The sequence below is a fragment of the Melitaea cinxia genome, chromosome 20, assembly GCF_905220565.1.
Source record: "Melitaea cinxia chromosome 20, ilMelCinx1.1, whole genome shotgun sequence".
In the NCBI taxonomy this organism is placed as follows: domain Eukaryota; kingdom Metazoa; phylum Arthropoda; class Insecta; order Lepidoptera; family Nymphalidae; genus Melitaea; species Melitaea cinxia.
Genome location: NC_059413.1, coordinates 11,300,304 through 11,319,947, shown reverse-complemented (window position 1 = coordinate 11,319,947; position 19,644 = coordinate 11,300,304). Strand labels below are relative to the sequence as shown.

Genomic DNA, 19,644 nt, shown 5'->3' with positions numbered 1-19,644 from the left:
GGTTCATCTAGTAGAAAGCTATGCGGTATAATACAACGTAGGTCGACGAAAAAAGCGTCAAGTAAAAACGCATTATTAGATATTACTCGAAAAGCAGTTGTTAGATCTCAAATAAATTTAAATGGGACCAATTGACACACACCACCTTTCGATTAAAACAAAATTTGTCGAAATCGGTCTACCCGGTCAAAAGTTTTGATGTAACATACATTAAAAAAAAAAAACAGTCGAATTGAGAACCTCCTCCTTTTTTGGAAGTCGGTTAAAAAGGGTAGGATTGTACTCGTAAAATAGCTCCACGCTACATCTTACCAAGGAGAAATGAGCGTTTCCCGTTAAAGCGATTTTCATGCGAAAACAGCGTGACTGTTTTCAGCAGCTAATAAATAAAATTTATTTTCTTCATTTATAAGGAGATACTTATTTCTAAGCTTCGTATACATCATTACATCATCATTACAGCCTATACAGTCCACTGCTGGACATAGGCCTCCACAAGTTTACGCCAAAAATAACGCGAACTCATGTGTTTTGCCCATAGTCACCACGCTGGGCAGGCGTATACAGGTGCGTGTAATTACTTTTATTAGCATCCTCTAACTATGATTTATTGTTTGTGTAGAATCTTGAGCGGCCTTGAATGCATCATTAAAAGGAGAAAAGCAACAAGACTCAGACGTGACAAGGAAGAAGATGCGCGAGCATACAGGAATGCACAGAATTTGTATTTGTTTGAACAATAAATTCATTATGTTGTGTCAATGTTCAATGGTGAATCAAGCTCCGTAATGGCAGGACATGAAATATTTACGGGGTGTATCATACTCATTACTCTTATAAGCAGATTTCCTTCGAGACCGAATTGGCTTAGAATCTCAGATAGAAAAAAAATAAATCTAAGCTTCTTAATGAAGAAGTAATGTAGGTATGTATTACATAGCGGTATTCTTATTTTTAAGTGTCTACATACTAATATATGTATATGTTATTTAGGTATATATTATTTTTTCTTTGCTTTATGAATATTTTGTACACTAATCTATGACTAATCTGTATACAAATAGAACACTTGAAAAGGTTTAGCTTTAGCTCTATAACCCACGCGATAACTTAGCCAAAAAATGTTTATCATGTGTAAATTATATTGTCTACGAATTGGGTCAATATTATGGCTTCTTTGTTCTTAGGAGGGAAAAAATGGTTGTCTAACCTTTGTCTATTTGTTTCTTTTTCGTTTGTAATTTGATATATATGAAAGTTTGTTTTCTATTATGTTAGTATGAACATGTAAATAATTTTATAATTTATAAAGTTTTAGTTCGAAATTCAAATAACCTCATTTACCATTTTATCGCTAGCAAATAATTTAATCAGTAGGGTGGTGTTTTAATTAACCACAATTGACGTTGCGTTAAGACTCTAGACTGTTTAGGTTATTTTTTATCAACTGTTATTTGAATATTATACCGTTAGTCACATGTTCAATGCACTAATTAAAACGTTATTTTCATCGCAGTTGTCCATATGTTGCTACTGTTTGTCTTTTACTTTTACTAGCTCAGAGCTCTACTTATTTTCTCGCTGTCTTATCCACATGATTATTTATTGCTGTTATTCTCCTATCATAAGCTAACCGTGATATATTATAGTTTATTTTCTTTTGCATACTGCCTTTAGTTTTCACGTAGGAATAACTTCATAAGTTGGTATTAATTTATCGATTTTAAACAAACAAGCAATCTATAAGTACTCTTTGTTATTATAAAGTGACAAATTGATTCATATTGTCACTAAAAAAGATTTTTGGACTTCTTGAAACATCTTAAACATCTAAAGTATTATTTTGTCCCACATACACAACGAGATAAAATGTTTAAGAACTAAGCAATAAACAGTCAAAAATATAATTTTCACTCAATCACTCGCTATCAAAACTCTCGACATAATAAAAAACCCATCTGACACATAAGCATAATTTAAAACCGGTACAATCAGATCGGCGCCAAAATTGACCTTCAAACTAACCTATAGAATTCGAACCTCGATTTCTATGCGTATAACCGTTATAAGCAACGTGAATAAATATAACACTTAGTAATATGAAAATAAAGGCTACAATAGATTTTATTCATTAAGTACTCTATGACCTACTATTTTTATTAAGCGACTTGTAGAGATTATGTTTTCAAACGCTCTCTTTTTTTGTATATACATAATTATGTACTCTGATTGGGTTAGAGTTTGGAACGAATTAACATATTATTTGTTAACAGAACTCAATTCAAGATTGTTCCTGGTAACAATTTTTTCACGTGTGTTTTTTTTTTTTTAATTTATTGGCCAATACACAAGAAATACATAATATTTTTGAAATTTAAGTATCATGAAAACTTCACGGGTTTATCTAGGTACAGAGTGTCATTAAGATCATTCAGATTGTTGTTGGAGAAAATATTTTTTGATACGTGATTTCATTTTCGCGGTACTTTTTTATTTTTAATACGATGTAAAATAGCTTTCCCCCTACGTGCGAAACTTTTTGAGGGTACCCGCAATACCTCTGATGTTACAAATGCTATAAGGGATAGTAACCACTTAATATCAAGCCGAACTGTCACCTCGTTTGCTCCCACAATACTTCTACTAACCAGACTATACAAAGTATAGTAATGTGGGATACATTCGTTAGTTACTCTGTATAAATCTATTTAATCTTCTATATAAATAAAATGAATTCTATATAAATAAAAATGAATGTTGCTAAGCACACTCGAGAATGGCTCGACCAATTCGGCTAATTTATTTTTTGTATGTTCCTTAAGGCCCACGGAAGATTTTAATACTTAAAAAAAATTAAAAAACATTTAATTTTTACTATAAACTTTTGACAGAACGAAGTCTGACCGGGCAGCTAGTACTACAATAAAATGCTCCAAATAATAAGGATTACTAAAAAACTTCAAAAAGGAGATCAATAGCATAAATTAAATTGAATATTTCATACAATAGCTTGCCCGACGTAATGGTAATTTATATTCAGCATTAAATAATGGATAGAAGAGTGTTAGTTCCCAGGTACTAATACATTACAAAACAATGCACTATTCAGACTTGTAACATGAGTAGACACCAACTGCAGCTCCTAAAAACTTTGTATATATTATTATACCATAAATATAGATATATATGAAATTGCTAACCCATGCGTACACTGGAAATGTCCGTCTATCTTAACGGTACACAACTTGTGATTCTAGTACGACGTGAATTGTCGTTAGAACTGATAAGTTGAAAGTTTCGATAATGGTCTTCGGGTCAAAAGTAACACGACCGAATATCAAGACTTAGGAAGTTATAAGAAATTATATTTCTCGTTTTTAATAAGAATTTCATGATTCTTAAAACTAATTTCAAAAAAAGGAAGACGTTCTCAATTCAATTGTATTTCTTTGTTTTATTCGTATTTACCTCATAACTTTTACTTGATTTACTTGAGGCGGATGCTTATCATGTGTTCCCATTCTAATTTAACTATCCCAAATAGTGCGTAATTGAAGTAGACTATTTTTTTTGTTTCAGAACAAACACAATTTTTTGACAATTAAGGTAGTGAAAAATACATACAAACTGTTTAATTTCTAAGTATATAGAAACCATTTCAAATACAAAACGTACATTATGTGTGAGTATAAATAAATTTTACAAGGTAATTGAACCACGAACGAAGTGATACGATATACACTAGATCTAGACCGATGGAGGGTAAGCCGAGACGGGACGGGCCATCGCAGATATGTACGTACGACTGGTCGGCGCCATCGCGATAATTACAATACAACCATTTGGAATATACTGGTTTCTAACATATCTTACTATTAGAAATAATAGTTTTTTTTTATGTTAGTGATATATCCACAGGCAGATATATAATGCCCGTGCTTTTGTTATTTCATTTCTTTTTTTTTTGGTTGAACATCCATCGGTACTTCACTGCAACTTTAGAATCTTAGAAACCTTAATAACTAGTCTTAGAATCTCTAAAAGTCGACGCGAGTCCACTGACCAAGATTATTCTACATATTGTTTTTGTTTTTTTTTTTTATAGTTATTAATAACAAAGTTTGGATGAGTCGATGTTTGTTACTTTGTTATTATATAGGTATAATCCGGAATGGGACAAGGCTTTTACCACGAAAAACACACGGATCTTATGGGATAGCATAATAGCTCTATTTTACAGACACCGTGTATTTAATTGAACTTTCGTTAAAATGGCTTTCTTACTAGTTTTACTACTTTGGTATACATTAAAATTTGTATGTAATAATTTAAATCTTGATTCTCAGAATTATATTCATTAGTTCTTCCGTGCTAAAAACAGACTATAAGAAACGTACATTACGATGCTCAAAGTTTAGCCACGTGCCTTGTATGCTTGATATTCTTGAATTATATACTTAGGACTTAATTCGAATAAATAGACACGCTTACATAAATCTATAGATATTTATTTCATATAAGATACATGGAAATTACGAAGTCTTTGCATGTTGTGCAGCGGAAAGCGGTAATTGTGTGCAATGTGCATATTTAATGTGTTACATGAGTGATGTCGCAATGACATATAGTAAAATATTGCATAATCAGTAACGAGTAAAACTATTACTATCCGTACCTATACACCGATAGAAAACCATTCTTTTAAAACCAATAATTACCAGCATAAATACAGACAGGTCACATTATTCCTGGCCTATTTAGAAACTTACTTTTAAATAATGAATTAGGCTGTGTCAATTCTCTGATTCATAATTATGATTAATTGCCTTATTTGGTAGTCAATGATTCATTCAATTATTTTTACATCGATAATAATTAATTTCAATATGAGTGGACAAATTAGTCCACTCAAGAAACTAAGCTTATCAGTGACGTAGCGAGCTTAACTCGCGCCCCACAATACCTTTTTAGCTAATTTCGAAAACCATATAACATGTCCAGCAATTTTTTGTTTTGCGGACCATTTGCCGCCCCTTTGTGAGTAGCGACCGGGGCATGATGACGCCGCTACGCCACTATGCTTAAACAATTTATAACACAATTATTTTGTTCAACAATAACTATCCAATGCCAAATATATCATATAAAATGCCTAATCATATACAGTCCATTATTACTATTGCTTACAGTTACTAGTTAACCACAACTCTGTGGTTACATCTCAGAGTGCACAAGATTAACGAATTACAACATGTAAGGAAAAATACTACATTTATATATATTAGTATTAGTGCATAGGTACTAATATCATTTAAAACCCAAATTTTTAAACCTAAATTTAAATATATCTTTTACAGTAGCTGGCAATAAATAGTACATATAGGAATTCGAAATGACAATGTACTTATTGGTCGTACAAAAAAATTAAATCAAATTTTTCTATCTATAGATAAAACTAAAAAGCCAGACAATGATATAATTAAATTTGTGCCCAACAACATCATATAATTTCAAATTTATTATACACTAGCATCCCGCCCCGGCTTCGCACGGGCATAATATAGCCTATGTCAACCGCGGATAGCGTTGCTTCCCAACGGGGTCGGTAGTTTCGGAGCTTATTCAATGCAAACAAACAATCAAATATTTCCTCTTTATAATATTAGTATAGAATACGAATAAACTGAAACTTGATCATAAAATAAAAAACACGGAAAATAAAACTAAACATTCGACAAAGATAAACAAAAACAGACGTAGTCAAAACGTACAACAAAAAAGTAATTTCCTGGAATTACTGTCTGTATCGTGTGTGTTATTTATTTACATGTTTGCATTAATTCATCTTCAACCGACTTAAAAAATGAGAAGTTTCTCATTTCGACTGTATTATTACCCGACTGCCAAGGAAGGGTTATGTTTTTCGCGCGTATCTTGTATGTATGTATGTATGTATGTATGTTTGTATGTAATATTCTTTACTACCTCATATTTCCAGAACCACTGAACGGATTTACATAATTGAGGTATCGTTAGGTTCGTCTTAGCTGCCCAAGTGTTCTTAGATAGGTGACAATAAAAAAAAATCAAACATGGCGGCTGCGCGAAGCCATTGTTGTTAATGAAAAAAAAAATTTTTTTCGAGTACTACAATATGGGTATCAAATTGAAGGGCACAATACAAGGATTTTAAAAAGGTATATCATTTTATTGTGTAATAATATGTCATGTAATGGATAGTATGATGACTGACAATAAGGACGAACAAAACCGAAATTAGCATATTATCTACCTGTTTTTAAAACTCTTTGTATAAATATTTAGGTACTATACAAATTTATTGTAATAAAATCTGTCCAATATAAACAACTAATCTATGCTAAAATTATAAAGCTGAAAAGTTTGTCTGTTTGAACGCGCTAATCTAAGAAACTACTGGTTCGAATCAAAAAATTCTTTTTGTGTTGGATAATCCATTTACTGAGGAAGGCTACTATAACGCATGTGAAACCGCGGGGAGCGGCTACTATTGAATAAGACACGTCACATTGCATTATAGAATGTACCTCCTTACTATCTTTTAATTAGCTTCAATAAATATTGTGTGGTCGCTGTATATTGTGTGGTTTAAAAAAAAAGTTATAATTAAAATAATTGGTTGTTTGTAAAGTTGGATTACGGACGATAGTTTAACGTGACAACGTCATAACAAAACATCTCCTCGGACGCATAGGCCAATCGAGTGAAAGAGAGATAGATGCGGTGCAAGCGTACAATGAGCGTAATGGGACAAAGAACGTAATGCTACAATGAGTCATCCTTTTTCGTGCATGCAGCCGGCGTTCATCGATTTATTAGACGTTATCACGTCAAAAAACAAACTTGGGGACTCTCAACTAATTAACGCGGAATGTAAATATAATAAGGCAAAGTAATACAAACATTTTTACCTTTATAACCATTGTATTGACACGTTTACACCATAAAAATATTGTCAATGCATTACGAACGGTCGTGTAAAAAAATACAATTATTGTTTTACCGTTAGCTCAAAAATTAAGCATTAAAAATTTTATCTATTCTCACTACGAATGCAAAAATGAACTTAGCGCTGTGTCTTGTTTCAAAGTTTGTCCATCTAACATCCGGCGTACATTTTACAAAGGACATCTTTAGAAAGGACACCCTTCTTATCTTAGATGTCTCGTGGGCTTCTTTTTTTACTATTTTCACCCCTTAGACATTGTCAGTTACCAGTAGGACAAAGAGAACGCTCTTGTCCAAGAGAACAAATGAAAAAAAATGTCTGTCGTGCACTGGCTCCTAATCCACATTGCTTGAAACGCCCGCATAAAAAGTGAAAGCGTGATATGAGCGATTGAATCCGTAGAGGTTATCTACTTTAGGTATATAGGAACGGTTAAAGGACAATTATAATTAAATAATTACGACAACAATATAACATTATCGTACTATCAAACTCGGTAATAGGAATTGCATTTTTTTTTTTTATTACGAGGAAGAACAATATTGATGTAGATATCGGACTTACAAATACTAAAATAGATTTGAAATTTGGAAATTATGGTGTATCCATTTACATACAACACTAATCTTGATGTCCCCATTCAAATATTCTAAAACACTGACTATAAAGATACTGGTGTCGGCACTCGGCAGAAGGGGACTTCGATAGTAATTCAATTATAAAAGGGGTGAATAGCCATGCCCCAAGGGATAGAACAAAGAAATAATAAAAATTATTTTTTTAATCGACACAAAATGCATACGTCTTAAATTTAAAAATACATTAATCTCAATTATTCAGTTTTTAACTAAGCGGATAGTATTTTAGTTTTTATTTAGCCTTGTGCTTAAGCACGATATATTTTTAGTACGTAATTAATATTTCCAAATGCTCTCTTAAAACTGGCCGTATTTGAAGGTACATGATTTCTGATACAATTCACACAGTAGTTGGAACTCGTCGTGGGAGAGTATCCACCATTGTTTGCTAGCCTCGAGGATATGATCAAGATAACGAGTGTCAGATCTTACGCTTGTATTGAAAGCTGGTTCCCACTCGTCACCATACACCAAGATCAGTTCTGGGAATAATTTTGAACGAAATCTAAATTGCTTTACGTACTTTGGATATTTTCTGTTACAATATTTTACTACTAAAAATGAAAGTTAAATTAGCATAGACCACTTTTACTTGTCACTCAACGTGAAGATATCGCTTCCTCTTCCTCCTTTTAAAAATAAATAAAATTTAATAGTCGCCCAGCTTCCAGATGTTGAAGATTTACCTATATTATAATTTACAAGGCATTTAAAATGTCCGACATAACAGGAAGTATAATGGAGCAATACTAGTACTTCTGACTATAAAATATAATTAATTTTACGAACGACAAAAAAAATTTTAAGACTAGTGGGAACCGTCTTTACCCCTTTCAATATTTTTGTGTTTGTGCTTATATAGAGTATGTCGTTTTTTTTATTGTTTACTAGCTTACCCCGCAAACGTTGTTTTACCATATATGTTATTAACACCCTTAATCTACCCCCTTATAACTTAGGGGTTTGAAAAATAGATGTTGGCCGATTTTCAGACCTACCCGATATGCCCACAAAATTTTATTAAAATCGGTCGAGCCGTTTCGGAGGAGTTCAATGTTTGACACCATGACACGAGAATTTTATATATTAGAAGATATTTATGCCATCACCGGTGTTATTATATACACCTTTGAAGGATTATTCAAACTTGTTACAATCACGAAGACATTTAAGATTAGGCATATATTTATTACAAGTAGTAAATAATGAGAATAAGCCAGAAATTGAATATACTTAATAAGGACGTTACTGTGGCGCTATCACCTAATGTCGGCTAATTTCTAATATTATTTAAGAAAATATAAATCAAACAGTAATAAAGCATGTCAGTAGATATTTCTCATAATGTTATTTGTAATGTAACTTACATACACCATTATTTAATGCGTCACCATAAACCAATAGGCGATATTTGATAACAGCTATTTGTCCAAGTGTGATTCAAGGATCACGTCGGCATACAATATTTCAATACTTATTTGTCATCGTTGGACAAAATTGTTAATAACAAGTATACAATATATTATATGAATAGTAAGGAAAAGGAATATATAAAAAACAAAATTGGGGGTGATATTGCAATTAGCAATCTTTACCAGACAACCTATTGAAATTAAACAAATTACTTTAGGTGGGTAGCGCAAATTCTAGTACAAAAACCTACATTCCAGGAAAAATAATAATATAGCTCTATAACAATAAACATAATTATCACACTTTTAGTCACACTCATCATTACAGCCTATACAGTCCACTGCTGGACATAGGCCTCCACAAGTTTACGCCAAAATTAACGTGAACTCATGTGTTTTGCCCATAGTCACCACGCTGGGCAGGCGGGTTGGTGACCGCAGGGCTGGCTTTGTCACACCGAAGACAGCTAAAGCGTTCCTGTAATCGCTTAACAGATTTGACTACTTAATGGTGTCTACATTCCCCATTAAGTTAAAAGAACTATTACGGAGACTATGGGTTACTTTGTGTAATGAAGTAAGCATTTTTGTTTTAAATATTTATCGACAGTAGTAAATTACGATAAGTTTAATTTCATACTCTGATAAACTTATCAAATGTGCAATACAATATGCTACCTGTTTCGGATATCTGTCGGTTACAGATATTGATACAGAAATTATAGTACTTGTTACGTAATAATACCTTCATGCTTGGTAAATTATGAAAGATCTTAGACTTTTTTATTTTACGTTACTTTGACATTTTATCATACCAAACTTAAATGAAACTTAAGCGGAATTAATACTAGATTAATTGACAACTTAGAAGTTGCGAGTAGGGTTTCAAAGGGTTTCAATAAAAGTTAAGTAGTCTAGTGTAAGTGTAGAAGTACAAAGTATTACTAACTTTAGCAAAAAGAATTTCATTGATGAAATAGGAAACTGGTCGTTGTACTACCAAACCTTAACAAAAGTACCTAAAAATCGTGAAAGCCTAACAAAATACTGTTATTAAATTTCAAATAACACTAAGAACTGTTATTCATCATTTTTAAATAAAACCCTTCGTGCGAATCAAAAAAAAAAAAACATAATAATGTCACGATTCATGCTCTCGACTGGTTGTGAAACGATGGTTTCCTTTTTTCTCGTTTCTTCAAGTTCAAGAATACTTGAGCGTTTGACTAGCGGTTTAACTGGATTTATGTGCTGCGAGTTTGCGTTATTCCGATGAGAAATATTATGTGGGTTCTAAGGAATACTTTTGCCTTAAAACTTAGAAAATAATAACTACATTTGTTTAAGCCAGTAGGAACACTTGCCATCTACTCTGAATAAAATTTCTTTACAAAGGTACAAACGACGAACAATGCTTTTTATTTGAATGTTTGGCGGACGTTGCATTGGCATCATTAAAGAATCCTTTGTGGTAAAGAATATTAATTACGTCGTATCACTGGTATAATACGTCGAGTTATTTTGTATTCGTTCGACACCTGAATAACTAATTATCACGCAATAGATCTTATATCAGAGTGGAAATAAAAAGCGTCTACTACGTGATATGACACGCCTGAGATCGTAAGATAGCACGTGTTTCAGAATAACACGAGAAATATCGTTCCTTGAATAATATTATAATATATCGCAATCATACAAATAATCACAGTAGAAATTGTATTTTTTACTTATAGATTTGCCCTGCAGTTTATCCATCGTAACTTTTGATCCCGAGATAATTTTGGGATAAAAAATATCTTGTACATCGTAATATGTTATTGTGCACTTTTAGTACGTACAAAGTTTCATTGCATTCCTTTAAAGTGTTTTTACGTGAAAAAATAAACTGCATCCACCCAAGCTTTCGCATTTATTTACATAATTATAGCATTTTCGAAGTTTTTACGTTTGAATACTTAGTTATTATTTTTATCCGACTTCAAAAAAAGGAGGAGGGAAGTTACTCAATTCGACCGTGTATATATATATATATATATATATATATATATATATATATATATATATATTATGTATGTTCGGGGATAACTTCGTCGTTTATGAACCGATTTTGAAAATTCTTTTTTTGATGGAAAGGGGATATCCCTAGTGTGGTACCATGATAAGGAAACGAAAATCTGATGATGGGATCCCAGAGAAATCGAGGGAAACTCTCGAAAATCCGCATAACTTTTTACTGGGTTTTGATGATTTTAAAATTAATCGAAAGCTGATGTTTATCATGTGGCCACATTTAAATTTTATCGAGATCTGATTACAGCTTTTGGAGTAATCTTTGATAATGCGTATTTACTTGACTATTTTTTCGTCTACCTACGTTGTATTATTTGTCGATATAATTGAAGTCGGTTTTTTTTCGTTTGCTTGCATACATAATTATTACTAATAGTGTTCTAATTTTAATATTTTTGTTATTAATAATTTTTTATTTTACAATGGAAAGATAACTTAAAAATAGTACCAAATGCATTTCGTTGATCATTAATGTGTGCTATCGATCCATTCGCACGATCCTTTATTGGTCGTGCCTCGACCTCGTCTGGTTCGGTTTTCTGTTTATATCTACCGTATAAGAAAATAAATGAATGTTACTCGTAATCTTATTTTGTTTCTTTTGCATGTTTTCTTAGTATAGTTAAGACAACTACTAAAATAAGAGCGGGATCACACAAAAGCACAGAACTAGCTTTTTATCCTTTTAAATTAATTCATAATATTTATAATTTAAGCGAGATGTTTTCTACGATTTTAAGAAATATAGCGTTGGAGAAACATATACGCATATTCCTTACAATTGTTCGAATGTAAAGACAGTGCGACATAATTAACGAAATAAGTTCACTAATTGAGCTAAAAGTAGATCACTCCTCATTGAGAATTTCTCGTTGATACCTCGACTTGAGTCATGATACCTCGTCTTTTAGAAGGATTTTATGAGATTCTATTCATTTTAATAGTTTATATGTATATTTGTAGCTTTAACGCAATAATTACTGACGCGGTTGCAATAAAACCTGGTACGTAGGTAGTGAAGATTCAGAATACTATACTCGAATAATCTACTTTCTATCCAAGAAGAGATACCATAGATAAAATCACTAGGCGAAACTAGAAAAATATTAATTCCATCATTTCACCTTGATGTGCAACGTGTATCGTCAAATTCAAAATATTAATAAAAAAAGTATAGAAAAGATTATATAATTTGTTTCGATGGGATTAGATAAAAGCGGCATTTATTATCTTTGACATTGAAATAACGGTAGCTCCGTTTTGATAAAACAGTAAAAAAAAACATCTTTAAGAAATTCTTCGAAACAGGTGTGCCCTGTTTCGAAGAATTTCTTAAAAAGAAAAAAGGAACTTTACAATTTCTTTTTTGTTTTTTTCTTTTTGAGCTGTGATGGTACCTGATACTATTATTTAGACGTAGGTACGGCTGAATATTTACTAAGTATGTTTGTCGTCATAGTTCTCGATATTTCAGCACTTTTGCACGCGCTATGTTTACGGGGTATGTGTTTTGGTTAGGTAACAACCATATTATCAAATGTAATTAAGGACATGTTTCAGATACATTTTATAACGAGGGATTAAAATAGATCCCTTAGGGCCCTTTTCATCACAACTAATAATAATAATAAACTACGACTTTTGGATTGCCAAGTTGCGAATAGAAATATCTGACCAATAGTGGAATTTAATGGTGAAAAAATCATATACCTTTAAGTTATCTGTCGGATAGCGTTATATATTATATATCTTTATCAAAAACTGGTTATTATATATACTATTATACATAACTCGTACAACGTTTACTTATTGTACAGTAGTCAAGTCAATCATTCTTTTTGGTCCCTCTGTGTGGCCTTAATGTCATACATTGTAACGTCATAAGCGAATAAGCATTGTATAATCATATAATCCTTGAATCAGTTGTATGTATTGAATAGTATATTAGATAACTGTGAGTGACATATTTTTAGCAGAGGAGAGGTTTATGACCATGTATGATGTATTTTCAAACTAATTTTACATCAAACATGATGAATAGATAAATGAATATGGACAGTTGTAAATACAAAACTTCAGTCATAAAAAACGAATATAAAATCAGGAAAGATCCATCGTCAATTGTAAAGTATTGAAACCCAATTTTAAAAAATTCTACTCTCAAGAGCTCCCTCTTGGAGCAGAATTTTTGATGGAAATAAAATTATATGGAAATTCTCAAAAATTTTCTGGCATAAATCTTCACTTTTATGCTTTTTATTTAAAATAAATATGCACCCGAAACTACGTATTTATAAATTACACATATCAATTTTAATACAATATGTGGGTAAATCCGCAGGCAGCTGGTTCAGCATTTTATGAACCAATGTAGATTAATAGTTTTGATTTTGTGGTCGGAAGCGTCTCGTACGTAGTGTCCTTGAAATGTCACTATTCATTACCAACTTCAAACCCTTCCTTATCTTAACTTTGCTAAATTTCCATATTAACATAACATGATTATAAATCATATCATTCACATCTTTATAATACGATAATTGTTTAAATTTTGTAACATATAAATCACGGTGTAATTTTGTCAAAAATTTTATAAATGATTTAATGTAACTTCCAATCTGTGATGTAAATCTAACGTTCAACTTTTTAATTTAATCTAAATATAAAGGATGAACACAATAACTTTCACACTAACACGCCGCAGTGGTATGTTTACACGAGAAAGCAAGTAATGAGACACTAAGTAAAATTTCGTTACATCTGTGTATAGACGCTAAACACTAATGACAGAAACACATCGAAAACACTACACTTTTTATTCGATCACATAACAGTAGAGGACACAGTTATGAACGCACCATTATAAAAAGTTCGTTTCGTTTTTTTTTAAAGTTCGAATATATAAAACGCCGGCCGACAGGACACGTCCGCGGCCAACCGTGGCAAACAAACTTGCTATTTGGTCGCTCGAGTCTGGTCTTACATTTCTTGTATAATACGACCGATTTTAATAGACTCAAGTGATTCGATTAAACTTACGGTACGATAGCGCATCATAAAAGTCGTATTATACAACGAGTAAAACATTCCCCACCGCAGAGAGAGATAACAAATTTGTTGTCTATTAAACGTCGTATGTGTGAAAGAGACAATAACATGATTTAGTTGCAGGTATACAAGGCACAGACAAAAAAAATGACTCGTCACGTGTGACTTCGAAAAGTTACTTCAATAGTGATTTTTCTTATTATCCACTCTATTCCCAGGGGTTAAGGGTTAAATTGAAATAACTATAAAATAAATGTTAACTGTCATTTTGCATTTCAATGGCGGGAAAACTGTAAGTTGACAAAACGAAAAACAATCACTTTAAATTATTAAAAATATGCATAAATAATAAATTTTGGACAAAAAATTAACTTACCCGACAATTGGTATTTTTTTCTCACTCTTAACTACATTTGCGTTCGTCCAAACAGTATTATTGTTTACATATTTTTCACGTTTCAATTTGACTTTCTCTGCAAGTTTCGGCTTCAAAGTTGGCGGCAGCACAGAATCTGGAGTTTTCGACGGTTTTGGCGGTGCTGGGTTTTTTTTAATTATATTCAAAACGTTCGAACCTAAGTCATTCTTAAGCTTGTCAGGTGTTTTAGGCCCCCCTGGATCTAGGGTTGCAGTTTTAGTTCTCAGAGGCCTAGCAGGTTCTAAGGGTTTTTCAATTCGAAGGTTTAAAATGCGATCACTACTCCGTCTCTTGAGTTTGGTTTCCGTTGTAGATGCTAATAAGAAAAAAGGTATGCCAACATTATTATCTTTAAAATTTAATCATGAAAAAAAACAAGTGTGCTTAGAGTGTGTTTAGACCACACGACTGAAGTAAAACTTTCTATCTTCACTATATCTCCCTCTCAACTTCCGTTCGCCTAGCTCGATCAAACTTTTCGTAACGCTCTCATCACGCATTCACCAGCTTACTCCCCAAAACAAGCGTAAAAAACGTGTTAATTTAATAAATATAATTTATTAATTTATGATTAATAATATTATAGTATAATCTGAAATCTTATTTTTATGATTTTTTTTATAAAATTTGAATAATTATGGTGTCGGTATATCCCTCATATTAAACTATAACCCAATGATATTTCAACAATAAAACGGGTACGAGTACGACGAAAGTTGTTAAAAGGTTGAATGTAACGTAAAATATTAAATAAAATATTAAAACTGTAAGAACTATTTCTAAATCATTCAATATAACTAGGATATCATATTTTCTTATAAGTAATACTATAGTAGTATAATAAGTATACATTAAATTATTTTTGATGTACAAGTAAGAAGTAGATCACAATGTAAAAATCATTTCATCATCATCATCATCATCATCATTTCAGCCTTTCACAGTCCACTGCTAGACATAGGCCTCCGTGAACTCATGTGTTTTGCCCATAGTCACCACGCTGCCATAGTCACCCATAGTCACCCGCCTGCCGGCGGGTTGGTGACCGCAGGTCTGGCTTTGTCACACCGAAAACGCTGCTGCCCGTCTTCGGCCTGTGTATTTCAAAGCCAGCAGTTGGATGGTTATCTCTCCATCGGTCGGCTTTTTAAATTCCAAAGTGGTAGTGGAACTGGGTTATCCCTTAGTCGCCTCTTACGACAGCCACGGGAAGAGAAGGGGTGGCTATATTCTTTAAGAATTAAGCTTATAGGTTTATATACATGCATAAGCCTATTCATATAATAAAAACAAATAACAATAATACAAAATAAGTACCCAATCTAGGCCTATTTCTTGTTACAGGCTTAGTCTCCGCGCTACCTATTTTGTTAGTTTCTTGGATCGGTTTCGAAACGGCGGTTGGTACCGCCTTGTTTCTAGAGCTGAAGGTTGTCTTGAAGAAATTCGCCGCTATGCCTTTACGGATGTATGAAGAGCTTTGTTGTTGCCTGCAAAGAGGAACATAAAAGGAAATAAATGAACCTCAGCCTACCATAGAGCTTTATTATTATATTGTTTATAAAAGTTGTGTTCAAAGTTCAAACCATAATGTTCTTATAGATTTGGACTATTTAGTTATAAAGAATATTATCTTCCTAGGGCGAGAGCCTGTAATAGAATTATAAAATTAAAGAATTTGTAAATAGAAATTGAATAGTTATGTTGGAACAACGATGGAACAATAAAAAATTTAAAATAAAAGCGCAAAGCTAAGTAAGCAAAAAAATTGTTCAAAACAAAATTCTTGCTAATCTTGCTTTTGCAATTGTGCGCCATATATATAATTTTTTTTTAGTTTAGATGCCTAACTAAATTTTACGGTAAGGTACAAAAATTATTATTATATTAAGTACTTAAGTACTTAGTTTTGGCTGGAAGGGGAATAGGTCTAGCAAGATATTGTATCGCGTGTTTTATATATCCAGGATGATCATAACGTTTTAATTTTTTGGTAATTGTTGCGCCTATTTTATATTTATACGCTTTATGATGTTAACATTACACACTACTACGTAAACTGCAAATAAAATCATGAAACTAGGTCGGCAAACAAGCGTACGGCTCACCTGATGGTAAGCGATTACCGTAGCTTATAGACACCTGCAACACCAGAAGCATCGCAAGCGCGTTGCCGACCCAATCCCCAATCCCCCAGGAGCTCTGGTCACCTTACTCACCAACAGGAACACAATACTGCTTGAAAATAGTATTATTTTGCGGTGATCTTCTGTAAGGTCGAGGTACTACCCCAGTCGGGATGCTCCATATTTTGAGCAGGAAATTCCTGCTGTGCCCTACCTCAGTTCTGTAAGGTCGAGGTACTACCCCAGTCGGGCTGTTCCATATTTTGAGCAGGCAATTCCTGCTGTGCCCTACCTCAGTTACAGTTACAGTCAGTTTTTTCATAAATAGTAAATAGGTACAATAGAAAAATCTATAAAAATATATATTGAATAGTTATATTTCGTCTAATGAATAGATTTTGTTTCACAAGTGTAGCTACAATAGTTTTTGAAAAAAAAAAAACAATTTTGCAAAATACCCATTCTCGAATCTATTTGATCAATAATCTCCAGAACGCAACGAGATAAGAGGCTGAAATTATGCCAATAGTTAGTTTGCATCTCCCCAATGTTGGTATATATAGTTTATTATAATATAAGTTGTTTTTAAAATATCTGTCTAGGGCTACTAGCCCTACCTTATCCGGCTAGACGCTTTACTTTCTTATTCGGTTGTTAACTTTAAATTTCAATGCGATAATAGAAGAATAGCTCCATCTAGTCTATAAGAGCAAAAGTTAAGCTCTCCGCCGTTCCGTAATAGATGGCGTTAGCAGTACAGTATACATTTTAAAATGAAACAATTTATATTAACTAATACCTAATTAAGTTATCGCACAGCAAATAAATAATATTTAATTTGTCAACAATAATTCTATAACTATTTATAGTAATTACTTACTGGACTTTGACGTTACTAGGCACCTTTGGCACCTTCTGCTGCATAACCTCCTCGATCTGTAAATATAAAAAAAATATATATAATAAAACACGCCAATACGTATTTATATTTATGTTTCTTTTATAATTTGTTGTAAACTAAAATAATAACAAAAAAATTACATTTTCGGAGCTCATGACATGAGATTTATACCCGAAATATTTTGTCGAAACGAACAATGTTGCACTGATAAAAATTGCATGATTATTTCATTGTTTTACAAGATTACCCGCAACGTCTTATCGCCAGTTATCAACGTTATTGATTAATTGTTTATATTTACCACGATAAAGTTATATTCCTTCGTCCTTCTGTATCCTGTCCACATGATATCTAACTATAGCAGCTTATTGTTATTGTTTGTGTATGACATAAAATTAATAATAATAATACATCCAAATCTTTAGGAACATAATTACTTAAATAAATAGATATTTGTGACTTAATTGTTTGACTTTATATTTGCATATTATTATACCTATTCAGTTTTCACCTGACAAAATGTTCTTAAGAAGTTTTTATTTAAAAAAAAAGAAAAAAGTTTTTATATTAAATATTAAACCTTACTCCGACCATATAAGAGCGCCATTCTAATCAAAAATTTCTTATTTAAGCAAATCAGAATTCTACGATAATATGAATTGAAAATATTACCTTTAACAAGAAGACTCCCATTATTTATTAAAAACATTAAAATTCCGTATATAATTTTTGTACACCGAACTTCTAACACGACCGGATACCGAATATCAACTTTTTTAAATTTGCATCTCTCGATCAATTCAAGGCTCGCAAAAACGATGATGAAGTAATTAAAATTGTTGATCCTCTGAAAGTGTTGGGCTTGGTTCAATGTTATAAAACACACATTTTTTTCTCTTCGCGTGGGTGTCGTAAGAGGCGACTAAGGGATAACAAGGTTCCACTACCACCTTGGAACTTAAGAAGACGACCAATGGCGGGATAACCATCCAACTGCTGGCTTTGAAACAAAAAGGCCTAAGACGGGCAGCAGCGTCTTAGGTGCGACAAAGCCAGCCCTGCGATCACCAACCCGCCTGCCCAGCGTGGTGACTATGGGCAACACACATGAGTTCACGCATTTTTGGCGCGAACTTGTGTACGCCTATCTCCAGCAGTGGACTGCAATAGGCTGGAATGATGATGGTGATGATGATAATTTTTTTTATATCTATACTAATTTTATAAACAGAGTTTGTTTGTTTGAACACGCTTATCTCAGGAACTACTGGATTGAATTAAAAAAAAATATTTTGGTATTTGATGGGCCATTTACCAAGGAAGGGTATGTACATATCGATAAGGTATCTTTTATTTACCAACTTAAGTTAAAGAAAGGAGGTATTTCTTTTTTCCACTGTGTATATTATATATATAAAATTTAACTAGCTTTTTATACGGTTACGTTTTATCGTTTTATTTTAAAATGCTAAAATTGAGTTTCGTGATATAAAATCATTACATTTTATTTTAGGCACTCCTATACATATCCTTTGACATAGATTTCATTATTTGCAATAAAGTTTACGTGTTACACAATTTTTATTGTACTCGTATATAGGCAACGTAGATGACAACAATTTTTATTTTTACTTTTTAGTAGATGAAAATGTAATTAAGTTTTATTTATGTTGTAATATCGAAAATAATATTAAATACATGTATAGCTATAACAAAGTCAAAATATAGAAATACACGAATGTAATAAAACTGAGGTTAATGAATTATTGTTTAATCGCTAATCGCCTTCTCTCGTGTTTCAAAGTGCCACCCACACCCTTATTTCGAACGTAGGTACTTCATGCCACTGAACCCTCCCCATGATATCATTCGATTTCCATATTAATGCATAGAGCCATGACATCAACAAAATTAAACTTATATATGTATAAAAACAAAGGTAAGATTATCTATATAAAAAGGGGATAGAAGATTTAAATGTAACATCTTTGTGTACCTACATTCGCAATAAATTGAATTCGAAATTTGAATTATTCAAAA

At 32.3% G+C, this 19,644-nt stretch overlaps 1 protein-coding gene across 1 annotated transcript in view; it reads right to left on the bottom strand.

Annotated features, from left to right (window-relative positions):
• The window catches only part of LOC123663266, a 51,614-nt gene extending 33,664 nt beyond the window's left edge, over positions 1-17,950 (bottom strand). The window contains exons 1-5 of the mRNA XM_045597956.1: positions 17,906-17,950; positions 17,584-17,639; positions 15,895-16,067; positions 14,561-14,893; positions 9,252-9,285 (exon numbers count right to left, since the gene is read on the bottom strand). Of these exons, the coding sequence (XP_045453912.1) occupies positions 9,252-9,285; positions 14,561-14,893; positions 15,895-16,067; positions 17,584-17,639; positions 17,906-17,950 (641 nt within the window). The remainder of the gene's footprint in view (positions 1-9,251; positions 9,286-14,560; positions 14,894-15,894; positions 16,068-17,583; positions 17,640-17,905) is intronic.
• Positions 17,951-19,644: the final 1,694 nt, after the last annotated feature.